The 24,420-nt window shown below is 40.1% G+C and overlaps 1 protein-coding gene across 1 annotated transcript in view; it reads left to right on the top strand.

Moving 5' to 3' along the window:
- Positions 1–24,420, top strand: part of sycp1 (synaptonemal complex protein 1) — a 230,083-nt gene that overhangs the window by 95,389 nt on the left and 110,274 nt on the right. Inside the window, exons 8-10 of the mRNA XM_063042478.1 lie at positions 12,996–13,069; positions 18,094–18,202; positions 21,170–21,264. Coding sequence (XP_062898548.1) covers positions 12,996–13,069; positions 18,094–18,202; positions 21,170–21,264 — 278 coding nt within the window. The remainder of the gene's footprint in view (positions 1–12,995; positions 13,070–18,093; positions 18,203–21,169; positions 21,265–24,420) is intronic.

Genomic DNA, 24,420 nt, shown 5'->3' with positions numbered 1-24,420 from the left:
CAAATAATACAGACAGTTCATGTGAGACATCTGTATTCACTGAAATCTGCAACCAGCTTAAGTCACAACATCAGCTTCACAATAGGTGATAACTATATTATCAGTGATTGATCAAGACCATATTGATGAAGTGTCTGTAGCTGAAAATATTACTTTTTTTTGTTGTTGACTGCTATCTGCATGGGAAGTCACTGAGACCATTATTCATAGAGAATCAGTTACATTTCATTCATTCTTAAGAGATGCCAATAAGTTAAAAGAACTTGCAGCTCTACAAAGATTAGAACTTTACCAAAAAGGCCTTCACTGGCAGTACACAAATTCCTTGGGCAGGTACCACTTGGGAACTTCTGCTTCAAAATAGACTCCACTTGCTCAATGTCCAGCTGGTGCATGACTAGAAGCAGTGAATCATGCAGGTCATTACCTGATGCATGGCAAAAAAACCATGCAGATTTTATTCTGCTTCAGACCAGTGTGCTTACTACATTTGATGAAAACCAAAGGGTGCTTATTGATGTTACTTCATGTAAACACTCCTGTTGACTCATAACCATACAGCTTGCCTGTATGTTCAATATAATATCGGATGAATTGTCAGAGCTGAACTTTGGCAAGCTGAAATCAATGGTTCTATTTTCTGGATTGCTTTGCAGTGGCTCTGCTATATTTACACAACTAGTGTCAGTCTTTGCAGTGGCCTACTGCACATTACACAATTTTGCCATCAGGTTGGTAAAGTCCTCTTGCCAATTATAATCTGGGTGGCTGAAGAACAAAAGCACAAAGAGAAGGCTGAGAAATATAATGGAAAGATAAAAGTCTTTTAATATTTGATTTGTTGTAATGAACCCATTCAAGTGTGAAATCAGAAATTCCACTCATATTTGTTAAACATCATTATAGTATGTATTTGACCACCATTTTGAAAGAAAAGGCTTTGCTAAATAAACCTTTATAACCAAATTTATCAAACAAATCTTCATACTGCATATATAGTAAAAGACAACCAATCGCTTACACTATATTCCCTTTATGTGTTCTTCTCATATATATTTGGCTGAGCTGCTCTCAACCCACGTCTTGCCTCTCTACTAGCAGCAATGTGGCTAAGTGTATTGCTGATGTTTAATGGAAGAGACTGCAGGTGGGCTTTTGAATGCCCTTGAACATCCCTTACACATAAGAGATTATGCAGATGCTGGAAATCTTAAGCAACACACACAAACCGATTCAGCCCCTTTCCTTTTTGGTCCTGATGAAGGTCCTCGACCCAAAACTGTTGGACCATGCCCAATCAGTGAACAGGAGCACAAAAAGAAGCTGCAATTTCACTTAGGTCTGTAGTGGAAAATGAAAAAAGGTAGCGCTTTGCGGAATTTCAGGCTTGGGCGAGGTAAGTATCTGGTAAGTTTCTTCTTCTTTATTCTTCGTTCCTCATCTGTTCGGGCACAGTTTGTGCTGTGAGAATGACTCCAGGGGCTCTGTTTTGTTTTGTGTGTGAGATGTGGAAATTTTGGGAAACCTCCAGCCTCCTGGATAACTATATCTGCACCAGCTGCACTGAGCTGCAGCTCCTCAGAGAACATGTTAAGGAATTGGAGCTGCACTTTGATGATATTTGGCACATACGGGAGACTGAGGAAGTGATACAGAGGAGTTGCAGGAGACAGGTAACTGAGTGACTATCAGGAGAAGGAAGGGAAATGAGCTGCCATTACAGAGTATCCTTTTGGCCATTCCCCTCAACATAAATACACCAAAGCAACACACAAAATGTTGGAAGAACTCAGCAGGTCAGGCAGCATCTATGGAAATGAATAAACAGTCGATATTTCAGGCCAAGACCCTTCTTCAGGACTGAAAAGGAAGGGGAAAGATAGCAAAATAAAAACATGGGGGCAGGGGAAGCAGGGTTTGCTAGAATGGGGTAGGTTGAAGCCAGGTGGGTTAGAAAGATAAAGAGCTGGAAAAGAAGGAATCTGATAAGAGAGCAGAGTGGATCATAGGGGAAAAGGAGGGAGGATAGGACTCAGTGGGAGGTGAAAGGCAGTTGAGAAGAGATAACAGGCCAGAGTGGGGAATAGAAGGAAGGGGGAAGGGGGAGGGAAATTTTTTTAACTGGAAGGAAAAATCAATATTCATGTCATCAGGTTGGAGGCTAATCAGACGGAATATAAGGTGTTGCTCCTCCATCCTGAGGGTGGCCTCATCTTGGGACAAGACAAGGCCATGGACCAACATGTTGGAACAGGAATGGGAATAAGTATACCGCTTTGGATATTGTGGAGGGGTGGGAAGGCACAGCAACTGAGTCTCTGGTGCTGTGGCTCAGAAGAGAAGAGAGTTGAAGTGGACTGCAGTAGTGATAGGAGTTTCCATCGTTAGTGGAATAGAGATGAGATTCTTTGGACAGGGTAGAGTCATCCAGATGATATGTTCCCTCCCAGGTGCCTGAGTCAGGGATGTTTTGGATTGGTTCCACGGCATTCTAAAGGGGAAGGGTGAGCTGCCAGAAGTTTTGGTACATATTGGCACCAGTGACCTAGGTGGGAAAGGTGAGGAGGTATTGAATAGAGGTTTTAGAGAGGTAGAAAGCTGAATTGTTGCCTATGCCACAGCCAATGAGTATAAGAATAGGATGATTTGGCAGTTGAATGTGTGGCTGAGGAACTGGTACAGGGGGTAGAGTTTCAGATTTCTGGATCATTGGGAACTCTTCTGGTGAAGGCATAGCCTGTAGGAAAGGGTACAGCCTGAACCCAAAGGGGACCAATATTCTTGTGGGCAAGTTTGCTAGAGCTGTTCAGGAGGGTTTAAACTAATTTAGCCAAGGGGTTGGGAACTGGAGTGATAACAGCTGAGTATGGGGAAGTTGGTTCATACTCAAGAGGCAGTGTGTAGTGAGACTGCTAGCAGGGAGAGGCTGATGATAGGGCAAAATTGCAATCAACGAGATGAGTTGCAATGTAAAAGGGGGAAAAATGAAAAGGGTGATGAATACAGGACCGAAGGTGTTATATTTGAACGTGCGCGGTATATGGAATATGGTAGATGAATTTGTAGTACAGTTACAAATTGGTATGTATGACGTTATGATCATCACTGAATTGTGGATGAAAGAAGATTATAGCTGGGAGCTTAATGCCCAAGGATACACATTGTGTTGAAGGACAGGCAAGTACACAGAGAAGGTGGGGTGGCTCTGTTGGTTTATAAATGAAATCAAATCATTAGAAAGAGGTGACAGGATTGGAAGGTGTAGAATCATTGTTGGTAGGACTAAGAAACTTCAAGGGTAAAAAGACCCATATGGGAGTTATATGCAGACCTCCAAATAGTAGCAAAGATGTCTACAAATTACACTGCGAGATAGAAAATGCATGTCAAGTTGGCAGTATTATGATATTCATGGGGGATTTCGGTATGCAGTTAGATTAGGAAAATCAGGTTGGTGCTGGATCCCAAGAAGTGGAATTTGTAGAATGTTTAAGACATGGATTTTTAGAGCAGCTTGTGGTTGAGCCCACTATTGGATCAGCTATTCTGGATTGAGTGTTGTGCAAGGAACCAGAATTGATGAGAGAGCTTAAGGTAAAGGAACCTTTAGGGGTCAGTGATCATTATATGATAGAATTATATCTGACCTAGGGCCAGATGGTCTGCATCCCAGAATGCTTAAGGAAGTAGCCCAAGAAATAGTGGATGCATCAGTGATGATTTTTCAAAACTCCTTAGATTTTGGATTAGTTCCTGAGGATTGGAGGGTGGATAATGTAACCCTGCTTTTTAAAAAAGGAGGGAGAGAGAAACCGGGGAATTTCCAGCATCTGCAGAATTCCTGTTGTTTGTGAAGTATAGACCAGTTAGCCTGACATCGGTGGTGGGGAAAATGCTAGAGTCAGTTATCAAAGATGTGATAACAGCGCATTTGGAAAGCGGTGAAATCATCGGACAAAGTCAGCATGGATTTGTGAAAGGAAAATCATGTCTGACGAATCTCATAGAATTTTTTGTGGATGTAACTAGTAGAGTGGATAGGGGAGAACCAGTGAATGTGGTATATTTGGATTTTCAAAAGGCTTTTGACAAGGTCCCACGCAGGAGATTAGTGTGCAAACTTAAAGCACACGGTATAGGGGGTATGGTAATGATGTGGATAGAGAATTGGTTGGCAGACAGGAAGCAAAGAGTGGGAATAAACGGGACCTTTTCAGAATGGCAGGCAGTGACTAGTGGGGTACCGCAAGGCTCAGTGCTGGGACCCCAGTTGTTCACAATATATATTAATGACTTAGACCAGGGAATTAAATGCAGCATCTCCAAGTTTGCGGATGACACGAAGCTGGGCGGCAGTGTTAGCTGTGAGGAGGATGCTAAGAGGTTGCAGAATGACTTGGATAGGTTAGGTGCGTGGGCAAATTCATGGCAGATGCAATTTAATGTGGATAAATGTGAGGTTATCCACTTTGGTGGCAAGAACAGGAAAACAGATTATTATCTGAATGGTGGCTGATTAGGAAAAGGGGAGGTGCAACGAGACCTGGGTGTCATTGTACACTAGTCATTGAAAGTGGGCATGCAGGTACAGCAGGCGGTGAAAAAGGCGAATGGCATGTTGGCATTCATAGCAAGAGGATTTGAGTACAGGAGCAGGGAGATTCTACTGCAGTTGTACAGTGCCTTGGTGAGACCACACCTGGAATATTGTGTGCAGTTTTGGTCCCCTAATCTGAAGAAAGACATTCTTGCCATAGAGGGAATACAAAGAAGGTTCACCAGATTGATTCCTGGGATGGCAGGACTTTCATATGAAGGAACACTGGATCGACTAGGCTTATACTCGCTGGAATTTAGAAGATTGAGGGGGGATCTTATTGAAACGTATAAAATTCTAAAGGGATTGGACAGGCTAGATGCAGGAAGATTGTTCCCGATGTTGGGGAAGTCCAGAACGAGGGGTCACAGTTTAAGGATAAAGGGGAAGCCTTTTAGGACTGAGATGAAGAAAAACTTCTTCACACAGAGAGTGGTGAATCTGTGAAATTCTCTGCCACAGGAAACAGTTGAGGCCAGTACATTAGCTATATTTAAGAGGGAGTTAGATATGGCCCTTGTGGCTAAAGGGATCAGGGGGTATGGAGAGAAAGCAGGTATAGGGTTCTGAGTTGGATGATTGAATGGTGGTGCAGGCTTGAAGGGCTGAATGGCCTACTCCTGCACTTATTTTCTATGTTTCTATGAATTCTCCCTGGAGACTTAATGTCAGATGTGTCAGTATTGGAGTGGGGTGACGGGAATTACAGAGGCATGAGAGAGGAGCTGGCCAAAATTGATTGGAAAGGAATACTAGCAGGGTTGATGACAGAGCAGCAGTGGCTGGAATTTCTGTGAGCAATTCAGAGAGCTTAAGGTAAAGGAACCCTTGGGAGATTTAATCATAATATAATCGAATTCACCCACAGTTTGGGAAGGAGAAGCTAAAGTGAGATGTATCAGTACTACAGTGAAGTAAATGGAATTACAGAGGCCTGAGAGTGGAGCTGGCCAAAACTGATTGGAAACCTAGTAAGGATGATGGTACAGCAGCGAAGACTGGAATTTCTAGGGGAGATTCAGAAGGAACAGAATTGGTACATCCCAAAGATGAAGTGTTCTAAAGGCAAAATGACGCAATCATAATTGACAAGAGAAGTCAAAGCCAAAGGGAGGGCATATAATAGAGCAAAAATGGAAAGTAGATGATTGGGAAGCTTTTAAAAACCAACAGAAGGCAAGTAAGTAAGTCCTAATGAAGGAAAAGATGGAATACGAAGGTAAGCCAGCTAATAATAATAGAGGATACCAGAAGTTTCTTCAGAAGTGTAAAATAGAGGTAAGCGTAGATATCGGACTGCTAGAAAATGATGCTGGAGAAGTAGTAATGGGAGACAAGGAAATAGTGGATGAACTGAATATTTTGCATCAGTCTTCACTGGGAAAGACATCAGCAGTATGCCGAAAGTTTGAGAATGTGGGTGAGCAGAAATGAGTGAAGTTGTCATTACTAGGGAGATGGTGCTTGGGAAGCTGAAAGCTCTGAAGATGTTGAAGTCACCTGGACAGATGGTCTACACCCCAGGGTTCTAAATGAGGCGGCTGAAGAGATTGTGGAGGCATCAGTAATGAACTTTCAAGAATCACTAGATTCCTACATGTTTCTGGAGAAATGGAAAATTGCAAATGTCACTCCACTTTTCAAGAAGGGAGATAGGCAGAAGAGAGGAAACTATAGGCTGTTTAGTCTGACCTCAGTGTTTGGGAAGATGTTGAAGTCGATTGTTAAAGATGCGGTTTTGGGGTACTTGGAGGACCATGGTAAAATAGGCTGAAGTCAGCATGGTTTCTTGCCTGACAAATCTGTTGGAATTCTTTGAGGAAATAATATGGAGTATAGATAGACAAAAGAGAATCGATGGATGATGTGTACTTGGATTTTCAGAAGGCCTTTGACAGGTGCAACACGTGAGGCTGCTTAACAAAGTAAGAGCCCATAATATTACAGGAAAGATACTAGCATGGATTGAGCATTGGTTGATTGGCAGGAGGCAAAGAGTGGGAATAAAGGAAGCCTTTTCTGGTTGGCTGCGGGTGACTGGTGGTGTTCCACGGGGGTCTGTAATGGGACCACCTCTTTTTACGTTACATGTTAATGATTTGGATGATGGACCTGATGGCTTTGTGGCCAAGTTTGTGGGTGTTATGAAGATAGATGAAGGGGCAGCTAGTGTTGAGGAAGCGGAGATGCTACCAAAGGACTTAGACTGACTAGGAGAATGGGCAAAGAAGTGGCCAGTGGGATACAGCATTGGGAAGAATATAGTCGTGCACTTTGGTAGAAGAAATAAAAGCATAGATTATTTTCTAAATGGAGACAAAATTAAAAAATCTGAGGTGCAAAGTAACTTGGGAGTCCATGAGCAGGATTCCCGAAAGGTTAATTTGTAGGTTGAGTCTGTGGTGAAGAAGGTGAATGCAATGGTAGCATTAATTTTGAGAGGATTAGAATATAAGAGCAAGGATATAATGCTGCAGCTTTAAAAGGTGCTGGTGAGGGCTCACTTGGAATATTGTGAGCAGTTTTGGGCCATTTGTTTAAGAAAGATTATGCTGACATTGGAGATAGTTCAAAGGACATTCATGAAAATTATTCTGGGATTGAACAGCTTTTCGTATGAGGAGTGTTTGATGGTTCTGGGCCTGTACTCCCTATACAGCATTGAAAGGCCTCGATAGAGTGGATGTGGACAGGACATTTCCTATTGAGGGGGAGTCTAAGACTAGAGGACACGGCCTCAGCATAGAGGGACATCCACTTAGAACGGATATGAGGAAGAAATTTTTTAGCCGGAGAGTGGTAAATCTGTGGAATTCATTCCCACAGATGGCTGTGGAGGGCAAGTCATTGGGTATATTTATGGCAAAGGTTGATAGTTTCTTGATTGGTCAGGACTTGAAGGAATATGGGAGAAGGCAGGAGACTGGGGCTGAGAGGAAAATTGAATTAGCCATGATAAAATGGTGGAGCAGATTTGATGGGAGAAATGGCCTAATACTGCTCCTATACCTTAAGGTCTTACGGTCAAAATGTTGACTGTGTATTCCCTTCCCTAGGTAATGTCTGACTTGCTGAGCTCCTCCAGCATTTTGTGTGTGTTGAACATCCTTAATCTGATGCACCTGATATTCCATTTTCTCAGTAGAATTGGAAGTAATCCAGGCATTTGTTGACAAACAGTAGTAGGGTACTGTTTAGATGATAGGAGTAAATAACCTGAGAGAAATCACAGGTTCATATCCATTCCCTACCCCTGTAGCTCTAAAACAGTCCATAAGACCATAAGATATAGGAGCAGAAGTTGGCCATTCTGCCCATCAGGTCTGCTCCGCCATTCAGTCATGGGTTGATCCAATTCTTCCAGTCATCCCCACTCCCCTGCCTTCTCCCCACACCCTTTGATGTCCTGGCTATTTAAGAACCTATCTATCTCTGCCTTAAATACACCCAATGGCTTGGCCTCCACAGCTGCAAGTGGCAACAAATTCCGCAGATTTACCACCCACTGACTAAAGTAATTTCTCCACGTCTCTGTTCTAGATGGATGTCCTTCAAGCCTGAAGTCGTGCCCTCTTGTCCTAGACTCTCCTACCATGGGAAATAACTTTGCCATATCTAATCTGTTCGGGCCTTTTAACATTCGGAATGTTTCTATGAGACCCTCCTCATTCTCCTGAACTCCAGGGTATACAGCCCAAGAGCTGCCAGATGTTCCTTATATGGTAACCCTTTCATTCCTGGAATCATTCTTGTGAATCTTCTCTGAACCCTCTCAACTGTCAGTATATCCTTTCTAAAATAAGGAGCCCAAAACTGCACCAAATACTCCAAGTGTGCCTTATAGAGACTCAACATAACATCCCTGCTCTTATATTCTATACCTCTAGAAATGAATGCCAACATTGTATTCGCCTTCTTCATCAACGACTCAACCTGGAGGTTACCTTTAGGGTATCCTACACAGGGACTCCCAAGACCCTTTGCATCTCTGCATTTTGAATTCTCTCCCCATCTAAATAATAGTCTGCCCGTTTATTTCTTCTACCAAAGTGTATAACCATACACTTTCCAACATTGTATTTCATTTGCCACTTCTTTGCTCATTCCCCTAAACTATCTAGGTGTCTCTGCAGGTTCTCTGTTTCCTCAACACTAACCGCTCCTCCACCTATCTTTGTATCATCGGCAAATTTAGCCACAAATCTATTAATCCTATCGTCCAAATCATTGACGTACATCGTAAAAGCAGCAGTCCCAACACCGACCCCTATGGAACTCCACTGGTAACCAGCAGTCCGCCTGAATAGGATGCCTTTATTCCCACTCTGCCGATCAGCCAATGCTCCACCCATGCCAGTAACTCCCCTGTAATAGCATTTGGAAAAAAAATTCAGAATAGTAAGATTGGAATATGCATTATGGATAGAAGCCTTTATGCTAATTATCAAGAATAGCTTGTTAGTGCCATCGCTGATCAAGCTAGCCAAGCTCTGAAGGATATGACTGTCTGAGCATATGAGTAATGCATTTAGAATAAACTTTTTTTTATCACTCATTTCTTGAAAGGTGGTTGTGAACTACCTTCATCAACTGCTGCAGACATTCAGGTGAAGCAATTGCATTGACCTTGTGACAATAAAGGACTGGCAAACAGAATTCAGGTCTTTAATGTCAAAGTGAAAACAGATCTTTCTAAAGTGATTTAAATTAATTATAAATATTAAAATAATTGATCACGAAGTATTCACCCCCCCCCTTTAAAATGACACACCAAATCATCCCTGGTGCAGCCAATTAGTTTTGGAAGTCACATAATTAGTTAAATTGAGATCTGATTTTGGAGACCACCATGCTTCACGGTAGGAGTGGTGAGTTTTTGAAGATATGCGGTGTTTGGCTTACAGCAAACATGCTGTTTAGTCTGATGGCCAAAAAGCTCAATTTTGGTTTCATCAGACCATAGAACCTTCTTCCAGCTGACTTCAGAATCTCCCACATGCCTTCTGGAAACTCTAACCAAAATTTCATGTGAGATTTTTCCCCTGAGGGATAACAAATATTTCAATGATCATCTAACTTGTTTTAACCAGCATATTATTATTTGGTGAATAAAATTACCAGGCAGCAGAAATTTCTGTCTTCCCATTTATAGCAGATGCTGCAAAGCTATAGTGAATTTCCCCAATGCCCTATCTTCAAATACCACCTCCCTCCCGAATTCTACTTGCTGTTTAAGCAAAACAGTGCCAGCTTTCTCCCCACTTAAACATCCTCAGAATTGTCTCCAGTTACACTCAGCTTGGTCTCATGTTTGTAAGAGATGCCTTATATTATCTCTCTCTGATTGCTGAATCTTGTTTATGTTGACTCAGCTAATGAGAATACATTAAATCATTAGTGCTCAGCAACTGAAAATTCAAACAGCAGGTGCTGGAAATCTGAAAGTAAAACAGAAAATACTGTAAGCGCATAGCAAGTGAGGCTCTTTTGCCTATGTATTGTGTTGATAAACAGTATACCTTTACATTGGGACATAATGCAAGCTTGAGGTACAACAATTCATTGAGTAGTACAGCACAGAAACAGGCCTTTAGGCCCACCAGGTGCACACCAATATCTATATTAGTCCCATTTGCCTACAATAAAGACCATATCTTTCTTTCCCTTGCCTACGTAAGTGTCTATGCTTCTTAAATATGTAATGGTATCAGATCCCACCACTTCCTCTGGCAGCAATTTCCAAATACAAATCACATCGTAAACATTGTTGCTTGCTGCCACTTACATGTGGGAGGGAGGGGAGCTGGGGGGTACTTTGGGGTTCTAACATTTAACTGTCATTCATTCTTTGGGACACTTTTCTATTTTCGTGGATGGTTGTGAACAAAAAGCATTTCAGGATGTATATTGTATACATTTCTCTGACATTAAATTGGACCTTTGGACCTTTGAACCTTTGAAAAAGACTTAACCCTCAGACTCCCTTTAAAACACCCATCTCTTGTTTTCAATACCCTACCGTGGGAAGGTGATCTTACTTCTACCAGGTAATCACTCAGTCTCTTAACTCCAGCCCATTTTATCCAATCTCTCCCCATTCTGAAGCCCTCCATTTGAGGCAACATCCTGATGAATTTCTATGCACTCAATCAGTGCAATCACAGTCTTCCTAAAGTATGATAACCAGAACTGTATACAGTATTCTAAAAGCAGCCTAACTAGTTTGTAAGGTTGCAACTTAGTATCCCTATTCTTATATTCAAGGCCTCCAACTATGAAGGCAACATTGCCATATGCCTTCTTGATCACCTTATCTACTTATGTTGTCACTTGCAAGGAACTATGGACCTGAGCTATTAACATCTCTAGTCATCAATATTCCTTAGTGCCCTATTATTTACTGTATATAACATACCCTATTTAGCTTCTCAAAATGCATCCCTCACATGTCAGCATAAAAGTCCTTCTGTCAACATACTGGCCAACTTTCCAATTGATGTATATCCTGGATCAGGAAGGTTTTGGCTTAAAGATCTTTCTGTGCTATCCACAACACCGCCAATTTTCATATCTTCAGTAAATTTACTAATCATACTTCCTATGTTTATGTCCAAATGGTTGATATAAATCACAAACAGTCCTAGTACTGATCCCTGTGGTATACCACTAGACGCAGACTTCAAATCATTTTTGTCTAGACACCTTGCAACCTTCTCCTATAAGAATCCTTCTTCACTTCTTTGCTTAGTCTGCCTATCACCTTCCACATTCTTGCATCATTCCCTCTTCCCACCCACCTACCTTCTCCCTTTCACCTGGGTTCAGCCTATTACCTGCCAGTTGTGCTCCTACCCCTTCTCCGAACTTTATATTTAGGTTTATGTCTTCTTCTTTTCTATTCTTGATGAAGTGCCTTGGCCTGAAATATCACTTCCCTTCACAAATGTTGCCTGACTAGCTGCCTTCCTCCAGCATTCTGTAGGAGTTGCAGAATTGTCATTAGTATTGGCCTACATGTTGAAGTCTAAGCTGAGCAAATGGTGAGCAGATCAAAAGAAAATGATTTTTACAGTTGAGGGTTGGCTGGAGAGAAAGAAGTGAAGATGATCAAAACATACAATATAACATATAAACAGAAAATGCTGAAAAGAAACTCAATAGGTCAAGCAACTTCTATGGAAAAGGAAATAGTTAACATTTTAAACGAGAGAAAATCTGCAGATGCTAGAAATCCAAGCAGCACACACAAAATGCTGGAGGAACTCAGCAGGCCAGGCAGCATCTATGGAAAAAAGTAGTTGACATTTCGGGCCAAGCCCCTTCGGCGGGACTAACAAAGGGTCTTGGCCCGAAATGTCAACTACTTTTTTCCATAGATGCTGCCTGGCCTGCTGAGTTCTTCCAGTATTTTCTGTGTGTTGCTTAGTTAACATTTTAGCTCTAAGACTGTCAGAACTGAGAAAGAAAGAAAACAAAGTTTGTCCAGGTACAGAGAGCAGCGACGGGGACAATGAATGCATCAAACAGGATAGTTGTGAAAGAGCGAAATAATGTAACTGTTAAAGACCAGTTTTTGTCTGTGTTGCTAATGTTGTAAAATCTTAAGTATTGTTAATGTTATGCTCTGTTTTACTGAGACCTGCCCAGCAGGCCAGAATATACAAATGAAAGAAAGAGAAGATCTGGATGGCAGGCAAAAGTGGCTGGTCCTGATATAAACAAAATGAATATATTATCTAAATTTAGAGATCTTCTGTTAGCTGCAACATGCCCTTATGAAAGATGTGGTAGTGTGCCTTGAGTTTGTGTCAGACCTTGTAACACAGGAGACCACAGACAGAAATTAGAGGAGGGGGTGGTTATTAATAGACAAATCAATCAGATGCCAGGAGTGGCGTGGTCATTTCTGAAGAGTGAACACATGTGTTCTGTACCCAGTCTGTGTTTGATTTGTCCATTTTGTTGGATATCACTTACTAGTTTACATTGTTCTATAGTTTGTAAAGGTTCATAAGTTTGTAGGAAATCTCATTGAATGTTCATTGTTTAATCGTGTAATTATCCTGTCCTTATCCTGAATTAAATATTCATTTGTTGCTCATGGATAGAAAAAAAACTCTGTTAGTAATGTGTCTGCATACTTATAACTATCTGATCACTTCTTTTGGAACCAATTTGGTAAACATTCTCAAGGCGAGGTGTGTACCCTGAGTGCAAAGTGAGGTAACAGTGAACTGCATTCTTCCGGCAAAAGAATGACATGTGTCAGGGTTTCAATTTTATTTTAATGTTGCCATCCATTTCAAATTGATGATACAATCATTATTTTTCACATTATGGCCAATACTTTACATGTTATGTTTCTAAATACAGTGACAAATGATCCTCTTTTTTGCAGTAAAAGAAGAAATTGAACAAAGAGAACAGCTTACGAATAAGTATCAACATCAATTGAATGATAAAGAAAATGAGGTATTTTAGTACTTGTACTGCAAATCTTAAAAGGAATTACTTTATATTCATAAATTAAGAAAAAAGGTTTGATTTAGTTTGCACAGTGTAAATTTTATGGCTGAAACCTTCTGTACTGAAGAAGCGTGATAATTACCCCAGAGTGAGAATTGGAAAACTCAGGAATATGTCTGGAATCCACTCTGTTATTACTCAGTGAATTTCACTAATATCTGACCAACTTTTCTGAGTGCATGTGGTCATCCATTAAAGCAGCATAAATTATGAAGTTATATTAGCTTATGATATTGGGTCCACCAAAAATGGGTACTCTTCCTGGTCTTCAGACATTTGTTTATCATTGAACATTGATGTTAATTTAGGATTGTTTGATTTTATGTTAAATTATCCAGTGCTTTTATATACTTCATTTTTAATTTATTTCTTTCAAGTTTACATTTTCTACTTTTCATGTTTTAGCATTTCATTTTTTAATATCAGCAAACCATTTTGTAGAATTTTATTTTGCAAAGTCCTGCATTCAATGAGTTTAAAAGTGAAAAGTTTCGAAAAAATTATGTGCTACTTTCACATCTGATAGTCTGTATGGAAACATCTTTACCCCACTATGCATAATACTCAATGAAATGATCCCCAATGATTCCTTCAGAATCAGATTTATTATAACTGACATCATGAAATCTGTTGTTTTGCAGTAGCAATATCATGCAATTGATAAAAAAATTATCAGTTACGCTAAGAAAAATATAAAAATAAATAAATAGTGCAAAACAAGAGTAAGATAGTGAGGCAATGTTCATGATTTATAGTCTGTTCAGAAATCTGATAGTCGAGGCAAAGGAGCTGTTCCTAAAACATTGGGTGTGCATCCTTAGGCTTCTGTACCTCCTTCCTCATGGTATAATGAGAAGAGGGCATGTCCTGGATGGTGAAGGTCTTTAATGACGATGCTACCTTCTTAAGGAACTGCCCTTTGAGATGTCGTTAGTTGTGAGGAGGCTAGTGTCCATGATGGAGCTGGCTGAGTCGACAACCCTCTGCACCTTTTTTTCAATCCTGTGCATTGAAGCATTCATACTGGGCATTGATGCAGCCAGTCAGAATGACCTCCACAGTACATTTCTGGAAATTTATCTTGACTTTTGAATTATATACCACTTTGGTGGTCAAACTTATGAAGCAGATTATGTCTATTCTGTAGTGAGTAATAATAAATCGCAGCTCATCTTGTAATAAGTTGCTTTATAATGAGAGTTGAAAGCTTCCAATTGTAGTAGTGTGATCACTGAAGTTGAGTATGATGTTCACCAAAGGGGTTATTCCCTTAATGGAGAATGCCCGTGTGTGGCTTTATTTAATATGGGGAGACTGATGCATAGGCAGTCACCACACGGTCCCTGACAGATTGGGGTTAAGGTCTAGGAGCGTGGCATCCAAGATGACTGGGGACCCTTCACTGCTATAGCCTTCCTCCCCCTTCATTGCCATTGTGATGTGTCATCATCTTCCACCAGCTGTGCTGTTGGGGTCTTGGTTGGATCACTCTTTGTCTGGAACCTCTCACTTGACTTTACCACCGTGGGTGATCCCAGCATCGCTCTTGGGATCTCAGGAACTCAAGCCTCTCCACCATGACAAGATGACAAAGCTCTGAAAAGTTAAATTGTACACTGCATCTTGTTATTATATCCAGGTGAGCTCCAGTGCAATAAGATGCAGTGTTAAGCAATGAGATCGAGCCACAATGTATGCAAAAGTGGGATTGTATGAATCAGCTCTGATTTCAACTATTTCCTTCTGCACTAATTTTTTCACTGGTAATACAGACTGAGTGTAATAGTGCTTTACTGTGTCACTTGTCTAGAGAATTTATTTTGTATTACCATATTGTAGATTCTGTTTTCATATTTTCTCCAGGTACTTTTTTTCCACTTTTATTTTTGTCAGCTTTAAATTAATTTGGTTAAAATTTACTTGAGCCTTTGTGTAGAGCTAATTCTTGTCTGTTTCAATGGCCACTTGCACAGAGATTCTCTTTAAATTTCAGCAAAATTTTGATACTTTTCTATTTCTCCCATTAGGCTATTTTGGGCTATACAAACAAAATGTTGCACCCAAAACTAAACTTTGCATTTTTCACTTCTTCTTCCACCTCCTCCTCCTCTTCCTCTTCATCCCTAGAGATCAACACATGAAAATCTTTAGCCTCTGATTGGTTGGCTGTGATGGTAAGATGGCGGCATGCTCAGACACAGCAGCCTCTCCAGGGCCAACCAAAGGTGTTTTTGTCTTTTTTTAAATTTATTTTTTACAATCACGAAACATTAAGAACTTCAGGTGTTACGGATCTACCCCATTAGTGAGTTTCTCATTGGCAGAAGAGCTGGAGGTGCTGGACTTGGTGCAGATAGTGTTGCTACCTGCTGCAGAAAGGCATCAGAGTTGGAAGGCGAAACCAGTGTGTAGCCTAACAGTGAGTGATTGTCTTGGATGTTTTGCTTGCGATCAGAGGATACTGTTGGACATTGGTAATGTAAAATACTGCAAGTCCTGTTCACTGGTTTAGTGACAAGGCTGATGGTAGAGGAACTGCGTGGCCTCAGTTATAGAGAGGACAACCCTTCATGCTGCAGTCCTACCTATTGAAGCAGTCCAGGAGAGGAGATGCTGGAGGCAGTGTGGCATGGCATCCATGATGGATTGGCCCCTCACATCGGTGCTGCCCTTCAGTTTTTGCTCAACAGTAGACAAAGTAGATTGAGTGCTCTGTACATTTGTGCGTAATGTTTGTCTACAAGCTGTTGAGAATTGTTTGTTCTTCCTGACAGCAACCATGCACAATCAATTTACAATACATATCACTCAGGAACTTGGGCTGTATATTTTTCTGTATAACTGCATGTTTACTGCTATTTTATATGTGCTATATGTGCTTTATGCTGTGTATGCCTATTGGTACTGTGTTTTGCACCTTGGCCCCAGAGGAATGCAGTTTTGTTTGACTTTACTCATGGGTATTCATTTATGGTTAAATGATAATTAAACCTGAACTTGATTAAACTAGAAAATAAGCACTTGGACTAGTATTAAAACCTTAAGCCATACTTGCCCATTCTGTTCATAGTTACTTGGAATCAAGGATGACTTGCTTCCTTCCTGGTCTTGGGAGTTTTGAGATGTCTAATGTGGCCAATGTTACAGATCTTCCACAAATGGAACAGGACGTAATTGATGGGTGTCAGTTGGATAATTTATGACTATAACCTCTTGGGTTTCCTCTGGGTGCTCCAGTTTCCTCCCACACATCAAAAATGCATCGGTTAGTAGGTTCACAAATACAGAAAATTTGCAGATTCTGGAAATCCAAAGCACAACACACACAAAATGCTGGAACAACTCAGCAGAATGAGCAGCATTTATGGAAGAGTTAGCAGTTGATCTTTCAAGCCGAGACCCCTCGTCGGGACTAAAAAGAAAGAGAAGTCAGAGTAAGAAGGTTGGGGGAGGGGAGGAAGAATACAAGATGGTAGGTAATAGGTGAAACCGGGAGAGGGGAAGGGTTCAAGTAAGGACCCGGGAAGTTGATTGGTGAAAGAGATAAAGGGCTGCAGAAGGGGAGACCTGATAGGAGAGGAGAGAAGACCATGGAAGAAAGGGAAAGAGGAGGAGCACAAGACGGAGGTGATAGCCAGGTAAGGAGGTAACGTGAGAGAGGGAAATTAGAATGGGAAATGGTAAAGGAGGAAGACAATTACTGGAAGTTCAAGAAATCAATGTTCATGCCATCAGCTTGGAGGCGATACAGACAGAATATAAGGTGCCGCTCCTCCAAACTGAGTGTGGCTTCATCGCAGCAGTAGAGGAGGCCATGGATTGACATGTTGGAATAGGAATGGGAAGTAGTATAGAAATGTGTTGCTAACAGGAGATCGCACTTTTTCTGCTTAGCGAAATGGTCTCCCAGTCTATGTCAGGTTTCATCGATATACAGGAGGCCACACTGGGAGCACCAAATACAGTAGATGACCCCAACAGACTCACAAGTAAAGTGTTGCTTCACTTGGAAGGACTATTTGGAGCCCTGAGTGGTAATGAGGGAGAAAGTGTAGGTGCAGGTATGGCACTTGTTCCACTTGCAATGGTAAGTACCACAAGGGAAATCAGTAAGGTGGGACTGAGTGGACGGGGAGTCACGTAGAGAAAGATCCCTGTGGAAAGTTGGTTGGAGGGAAAGCTGTGCTTGGTGGTGGGATCCCATTGTTACAGAAACTATGTGCTGGACACAGAGGCTCATGGGGTGGTAGGTGATGACATATGGAACCCTAGCCCTAGTGTAGCAGTGGGAGGATGGGGTGAGGGCAGACGTTGTATAAAGTGGAAGAAATACAGTTTGGGGCAGCATTGATGGTGGAGGAAGGGAATTCCTTTTCTTTGAAGAAGGGGGCACCTCAGTAGTTTTGGAAGTAAAAGCCTCATCCAGACAGCAGATGTGGTCCACTATGGTGGTGTCTTCTGCAAACCTGGAGATGGAGTTAGAGCAGGAAATGACTATACAATCATAAGTATACAGGGAATGAAAGAGGGGGCTGTGGTTACAGCCTTTGAGGACACCAGAGTGGAGGAAAATATGGTGGAAGTGGAAGTGTTGCTGCCTATACTTACTGTCTTTTTGTCAGCAAGTCAATAACCCGGCTGCAAATAGCTGTTAAGTCCCAGGTCGAGAAGTTTTGGAAATGTACTTGATGAGGACTGTAGTCAATAAACAATCCTTCTGCCTGGTAGCAGCAGCAAAAGCTGCAAAATATTTCTGTGAGTTGCCTCTGAGATGTTTGTATGATGTGCAAATATTCTTCAAATACTCTTACTGGTAAAGCTCCACAAGAACAGTACTTAAATTATGCTTTATAGAAAATACAAGGAGAGGATATATATTCAAATAAATCTTAAAACAATCTTAGCTTAGCCACACTTGCTTTTTCCAGATTTATTTGTGTATTGATTATGGTTAAACTGTTCATTTCAAGGTACTGCAGTTCCAGCAGCAGTATAAACAAAAAGACACTGAGCTTCATGAAACATGGATTAGTCTGCAGGAGTCCAAAATCAAATGTGATCAGCTAGAGGAAGCAACGAGTAAGCAATGTTACTTATTTTGATCAATCTAAAATAAATTTTTGTATGCATTCTGTATGAAATCCAGACCAAGCCTGTTGTTTAGAATTCATGGGAGTTATTATTTTGCTGTTCTATGATAACTAACAAAAGAGCCACTGACAGATAAATTGGAGTGGTGTCCTCTACACTGGAGAAGCTAAATGCAGATTGGGTGATTGCAGAGCACAGCAGTGATCGTGAACTTCTGGTTGACTGCAGTTTAATTATCCATTTAACTCCCAAGCTGATCTGTCCTTGCCTCATGCACTATTACAACAAAGCCCAATGCAAATCTGAGGAATAGCACTTCATCTTCCAAAAGAACATGTTACAGGCTTCCAGAATCAAAATCAAATTGTTGAAATTTGGGTAATTTTCTCTTTGTTTCTCTCTGTATCAGAACTGGTCATTTCTCCGAGACATCCTTCAGATCTCCTAGGAGCTTTTTCTAATAGATATAATAATAATTATAGTAAGTGCTTTATTGATCCTGAGTGGGAAATTATTTCATTATAGCAGCAACATTTAAGAACACATTAAGCAAAAATAAATAAATACTATTACCTAATACTAAAGTACAGAATAATAATATACACAATAATTTACCAATGTGCAAAACTGTGCAATAACAATTTGTGAAATAAGCAGATTGTACTATGAAGTATGTTCTCCTGTTGCACAGAGATGAACTTTTGTATATGCTTATTGCATTTGGTAGGAAAGATTTTCTGTAACGATCCTTGTGACAGTGGCGCTGAATGTACCTATTCAAAAGGGTGCTCCACTGCTTATTCAATAGGTCATGGAGAGGATGTGCCTGATTTGTCCATGACGGATAATAGTTTGTTTAGTGACCTCCTCTCCATCACTAACTCAAAAGTGTCCGGGTTGTAGCCAAGGACAAATCCAGCCTTTTTGATGAGTTTATTTAGTCTTTTTGCATCACCAGCATTGATGCTGCTCCCCCAGCATAAACCCACAAAGAAGACTTCACTCGCTGAAACAGACTGGTAAAAGATCTCCAACATCCCCACACATTGAAGGATCTCAGCTTCCTTAGAAAATAGAGCCTGCTCATTCCCTTCTGTAAACAGTGTTGGTGTTAGTTTTCCTGTCAAGAGTGTTGTCAAGGTAAACACCCAAGTACTTGTACTCCTCTACCACCGCAACTTCTTTTCGCAGAATGTATACAGGACTCGTCACAGTCCTCTTCCTCCTAAAGTGATTTTGTCACTCAATGGCAATAAAGATGTGTGATATACTGGAGCCAAATCTCCAGATATGTCTCTCTGCCTGAGCTGTTCTGCCTGTGGAGCTAAGGAGAACTGACTCTGATCTTCCTAACCTTAAGGTTACCCTAGGAAGTGACACCTTATCATCTTTATACATTACAGTTCTTAGAATTTCATTATGGAGATCACTGCTAAAGGAAAAGTGATCATCTCTTTTGCTTTGAGTAAAGAACATCAGGTGCATGTAGGTTGTGGGATTCCAGAATTGTTTGAATTCATAAATAACACTTTTCCTCTTAAGAATCTGGAGATCTATGTGAATTGCAAGACCTATCATTGCCCAAGTATCGAAACAAGGGATAACATTTCTCATTATTGTTGCCACATATTTGGAAAATTCACACATCTCTTTCATAGCTAAGCTCTCTATATTACCACCATATGTTATTTATCGTGCTTAGAGGAGTTCAACTCTAGAGATACAAGCTGAATTAACCTGTCCTCCTTTGGCTTCCAATTTCTGTTCGTGCTCTGGCTGGTGTAGCAAGACCCTTTTGTAAAATGTTTGCAAATGCTGGTAAGGAGTACTATGGAAATCATAAAGGTGAAATTTTCTGCCATATAAGCAGTTTCTCCGTGTTGAGGCCAGCGCCTCTTCCTCAAGGTGCCACTGCTCAATACAAGAGGACATGGCTTTAAGGTAAGGGGTGGGAAGTTCAAGGGGGATATTAGAGGAAGGTTTTTTACTCAGAGAGTGGTTGGTGCGTGGAATGCACTGCCTGAGTCAGTGGTGGAGGCAGATGCACTGGTGAAATTTAAGAGACTACTAGATAGGTATCTGGAGGAATTTAAGGTGGGGGGGGTTATATAGGAGGCAGGGTTTAACGATTGGCACAGGATTGTGGGCCGAAGGTCCTGTACTGTGCTGTACTGTTCTATGTTCTATGATTGTTCACAATTCACTGTTTACATCCTTACTTTGCTTGTTTTTAATTTGTTGCACTATTGCTTCATTCTTATTAACTCAAAACAAAATAGCTACAAGTTGAATTTTGTGTCAAGGTATGATGCATAAAACACACTGACAAGAAGTCTTCATTTTAGGCAAGATAAAATTAAATCTAATATTAAGAAAACAAATTAGACATTTGATCCTGGGGTTTGAGATATACAAGAAACTTACCTATTTGACTTAAATACATTGCAAGCACAAGTAATTTACCATAAGTAAAAATGATAAAGAAATTTAAAGTGTCGGATGAAGCTGAGCATCTGACCATCGCAACTATTCTCCAGATGCCAGCTTTTCTAGTCATTCATACCAGAATGAATTCCATCACAACATATATGCTTAGAACTTGAAGGAAGATTGTTTCTCTTAAATTCTTAATTTGGATCAATCACCCTTGTGTTAATATATATTTTTATTATTTTAAATAAAAGTAATCAAAGTAAATGTTTTACATTAATGCTATATGGTTTCACTTTAATAGGATTCCCAAGGATGTTACAAATACATGTGGTTATGCCATAATTTGTATATTTTATTGGCAAGTATTTCCTACTCATTGTTGAGTAACAAGAGGAATTATGGTGGAATGGACAATATGATATGTTTTAATACATATTCAGTACTTGTGGAAAATATTTAGAAATGTATTTTTATATTACTATAGTTTTCATTCTTTTTTCATTTATTAAATTGTTTTAAAAGGACATCTCAATGAAAACCTTCTGGAGTTACATGCCAAAGAACAAAATTTGACAACAGAATTAGAAAAAACAAAGGACTTACTGAACAAAATGGAGGTATGAATTACGCCCTTGGAAACAGGGAGATTGCCCACAAGTCTTTGTTATGTAAGAGGGAAAATGTCTGAATTCTAAAAGATGCTTCTAAGATCGAATGAATCTACACAGGGAAGAATCCAGATGTTCCTCTTTAAAGCTGAGCTTATTAACTATTTCTATTTGCTGATTTGATAAGAGCTAACTTTAGAATGTTCTTCTGGAATAATTTTTAGTTTAGAGGAACATGATAAATGTAATGGCCTTTAACAATATTCAATTTTCTTTTTTTTTATTTTTTAAATTTTATTTTTATTTGGATAAGGAATTCACAAGTATCGTACTTTTTTCACACATATAACCTTTTTTATTTTTTATATGTATAAAACTATAATTATTTATACATTCTTAAGTACACATTGAGATGATATAAAAGGAAATTAGACACGTAAATAGGTAATTATGTACAGTGGTAATTCTGATCTATTAGGCTAAGTAATGGTATTAGTTGTTAAGAAAAATAGTAATAATAGTTTCCATACATCTCTTCTGGACCATTTCCACTGGTCCAAAATGTTGTATGTAAGCCTATGTAACAACCATTGTAGGTGTTTATATCCTAATTTGTTCATGCTTGCTCCTGCCCCCAGACATAATTATCCAATCCCTATGTACTTATTTACCTAATTTTATCATTTTTTATCCCTTTCCCAAATCTTTTCCTTTACTTGTATTAATTCTCTATTTTCCAAAAGAAAACAAAAAACAGTAAACATTTAGACTAGGGGTGCTTACGTTAGCAATATTACTGTGTTGATGAGAAGAGCAGTATAAATCGTTAGGAGAGTCATCTAAAGTCTGCTCGCATTGGGGTTATATATTCAATCCATTTATTCCAGATTTGATAAAATTTTTCTTTTTGAATTCTCAGGGAGTAAGTCAACTTTTCCATTTTAAATATTTCCGAGATAATTGCGTGCCAATCTTCTAATGTAGGTGGTATTGGATTTAGCCACTTTCTAGTGTTTGATTTCTTACTTGCCGCTAAGAGGGCCTGCAGCAACTTTATATCTTCCTTCTGTTCAAGAAACAGTACATGCCCCAATTAGAGCGTCTCAAAGTTCAGAGGTATCTGGGACCTAAGTACCTTAACTAATGTTCTATGAATACATTCCCAATATGTACTTAATTTAGGGCAATCCCAGAAAATATGAAAATGATTTGCCTCCTTGGAGCCGCACCTTCTCCAGCACGTCACTTTATATTTATATTTATCTTTATATTTTTCCTGCTATGGGGTCCTGAAGTATCTTATAATATTTTTCCAACAATGTTCTCTCCAAGTCAAAGAATTAGTCGAGGACCATTGAAAGCTGCAGATTTTCCCCCAAGCCTCCTCTGAAAGTACCAACCCCGCTTCTTTCTCCCACTTCTCTTTAATATACAATGTGTTTACATTTTTAGCATGGGAGAGTGCATTATATAATCGAGAAACTGATTTACTAGGTATTGAACTGCAAGCTGAATTCAGGATCTTGAAAAATTCTAATTCTACTGTTGATAGGTCTGTATATCTACAACTCTGGTTAACATAGTTTCGTACTTGAAGGTACCTAAAAAAGTCATTGTGTTCTAGGCCACGTTTGTCCTGCAGGATTTGGAAACTTTGTAATACTCTTTTATCTATAAATGAGAGGTAGGTTGTAAGACCTTTCTTTATCCATAGATCACATCTTTTATCTCCTCTGTTGGGAAGGAATTCGGTATCATATGCACACCATCTGAAGAGTTTTAACATGTTATTAATTCCACATGAATTAACCACCTTCTGCCATACTTTTAATGTAAGATTTATCCAACTGTTTTTAAATTTTTCCAATCGGGCCATCAATCCTTTGTCAGCTATTGAGGCCTGTAGAGGAAAACTGTCAACTAATCCAAATTCTATTTCCTTCCATCTAGCCTTATATTCCCTATTACAACAATATAACACAGGGGTTATCTGTGAGTCAATATTCAATTTTCATAGTTACTTTGAAGATATATTAACAAATTTTATTTAACAACACACAATGATGGAGGAACTCAGCGGGTTGGGTAGCATCTATGGAGGGGAATAAGTAGTCAATGTTTCAGGCTGAGATTCTTCAACACTGGAAAGAATGAAGGTAGAAGCTAGCATAAGAAGATGGATGAAGGGGAAGGACTATATGCTGGAGGGCGATAGGTGGAAACTAGATGAGGAGAAAGGTGGGTGGGGGAGAGATGGAATGAAGTGAGAAGCTGGAAGGTGATAGGCAGAAAAGGTAAAGAGTTGTAGAAGGAGGATTCTGATAAAGAGAAAAATGGAGCATAATAGAGAAGGAGGAGGATAAGAAAAGGGGCAAGAGAGGAGTCAGAATGGGGAATGGAAAAATAGAAGGGGAGGGAGTAAAATTTACTGGAAGTTAAGAGAAATTGATGTTCATACCATCAGGTTGGAGGCCACAAAGCAGAATGCGAGGTGTTGCTCATTGAAAGTGGCCTCATTGTGATAGTAGAGGAGGCCATGGACTGACATGTCAAAATGGGAATGGGACATAGAATTAAAATGAATGCCCACCAGAAGATTTCACGTCTTGGGGTGGATGGAGCAAAGGTTCTCAACAAAGCATCCCCCTTTTTACATAGTGTCTCACTGATGTGCCAGGAGCATCCGATATAGTAGATGATCCCAACAGAGTCACAAAGTGTCAGCTCACCTGGAAGGGCTCTCAGGAGCCCTAAATGGAGGCAAGGAAGGAGGTGTAGGAGAGGTGTAGCACTTGTCCAGCTTGCAGGGATAAATGCTGAGAGGGAGATCAGTGGGGAGCAATGATTGGTGGTAGGAAGATGAGGTGAGTGTGGAAGTCCAGAAATGGAGGAAATGCAGATAAGGGCAACATCGATAGAGGAAGGGAAATCCTGTTCTTTAAAGAAGGACTTCTCATATCAGATATTCTGGAATGGAAAGCCTCACCTCGCGAATAGGTGCCTGGGAGACAGAAGTACAGCAAAGAAAAGTTAGCATTCTTGAAAGTGACAGGTTCCGAAGAGGTATAGTCAAGATAGATATGAGAATCAGTAGGTTTATAAAAGATATCAGTAGACAGTCTGCCTCTAAAGATGGAGACAGAGAGATTGAGAAAAGGGAGAGAG

The sequence above is a fragment of the Mobula hypostoma genome, chromosome 3 (assembly GCF_963921235.1).
Source record: "Mobula hypostoma chromosome 3, sMobHyp1.1, whole genome shotgun sequence".
NCBI lineage: Eukaryota > Metazoa > Chordata > Chondrichthyes > Myliobatiformes > Myliobatidae > Mobula > Mobula hypostoma.
Note: the sequence above shows the minus strand (reverse complement) of the source record. Positions and strands in the feature narration are given on the sequence as shown.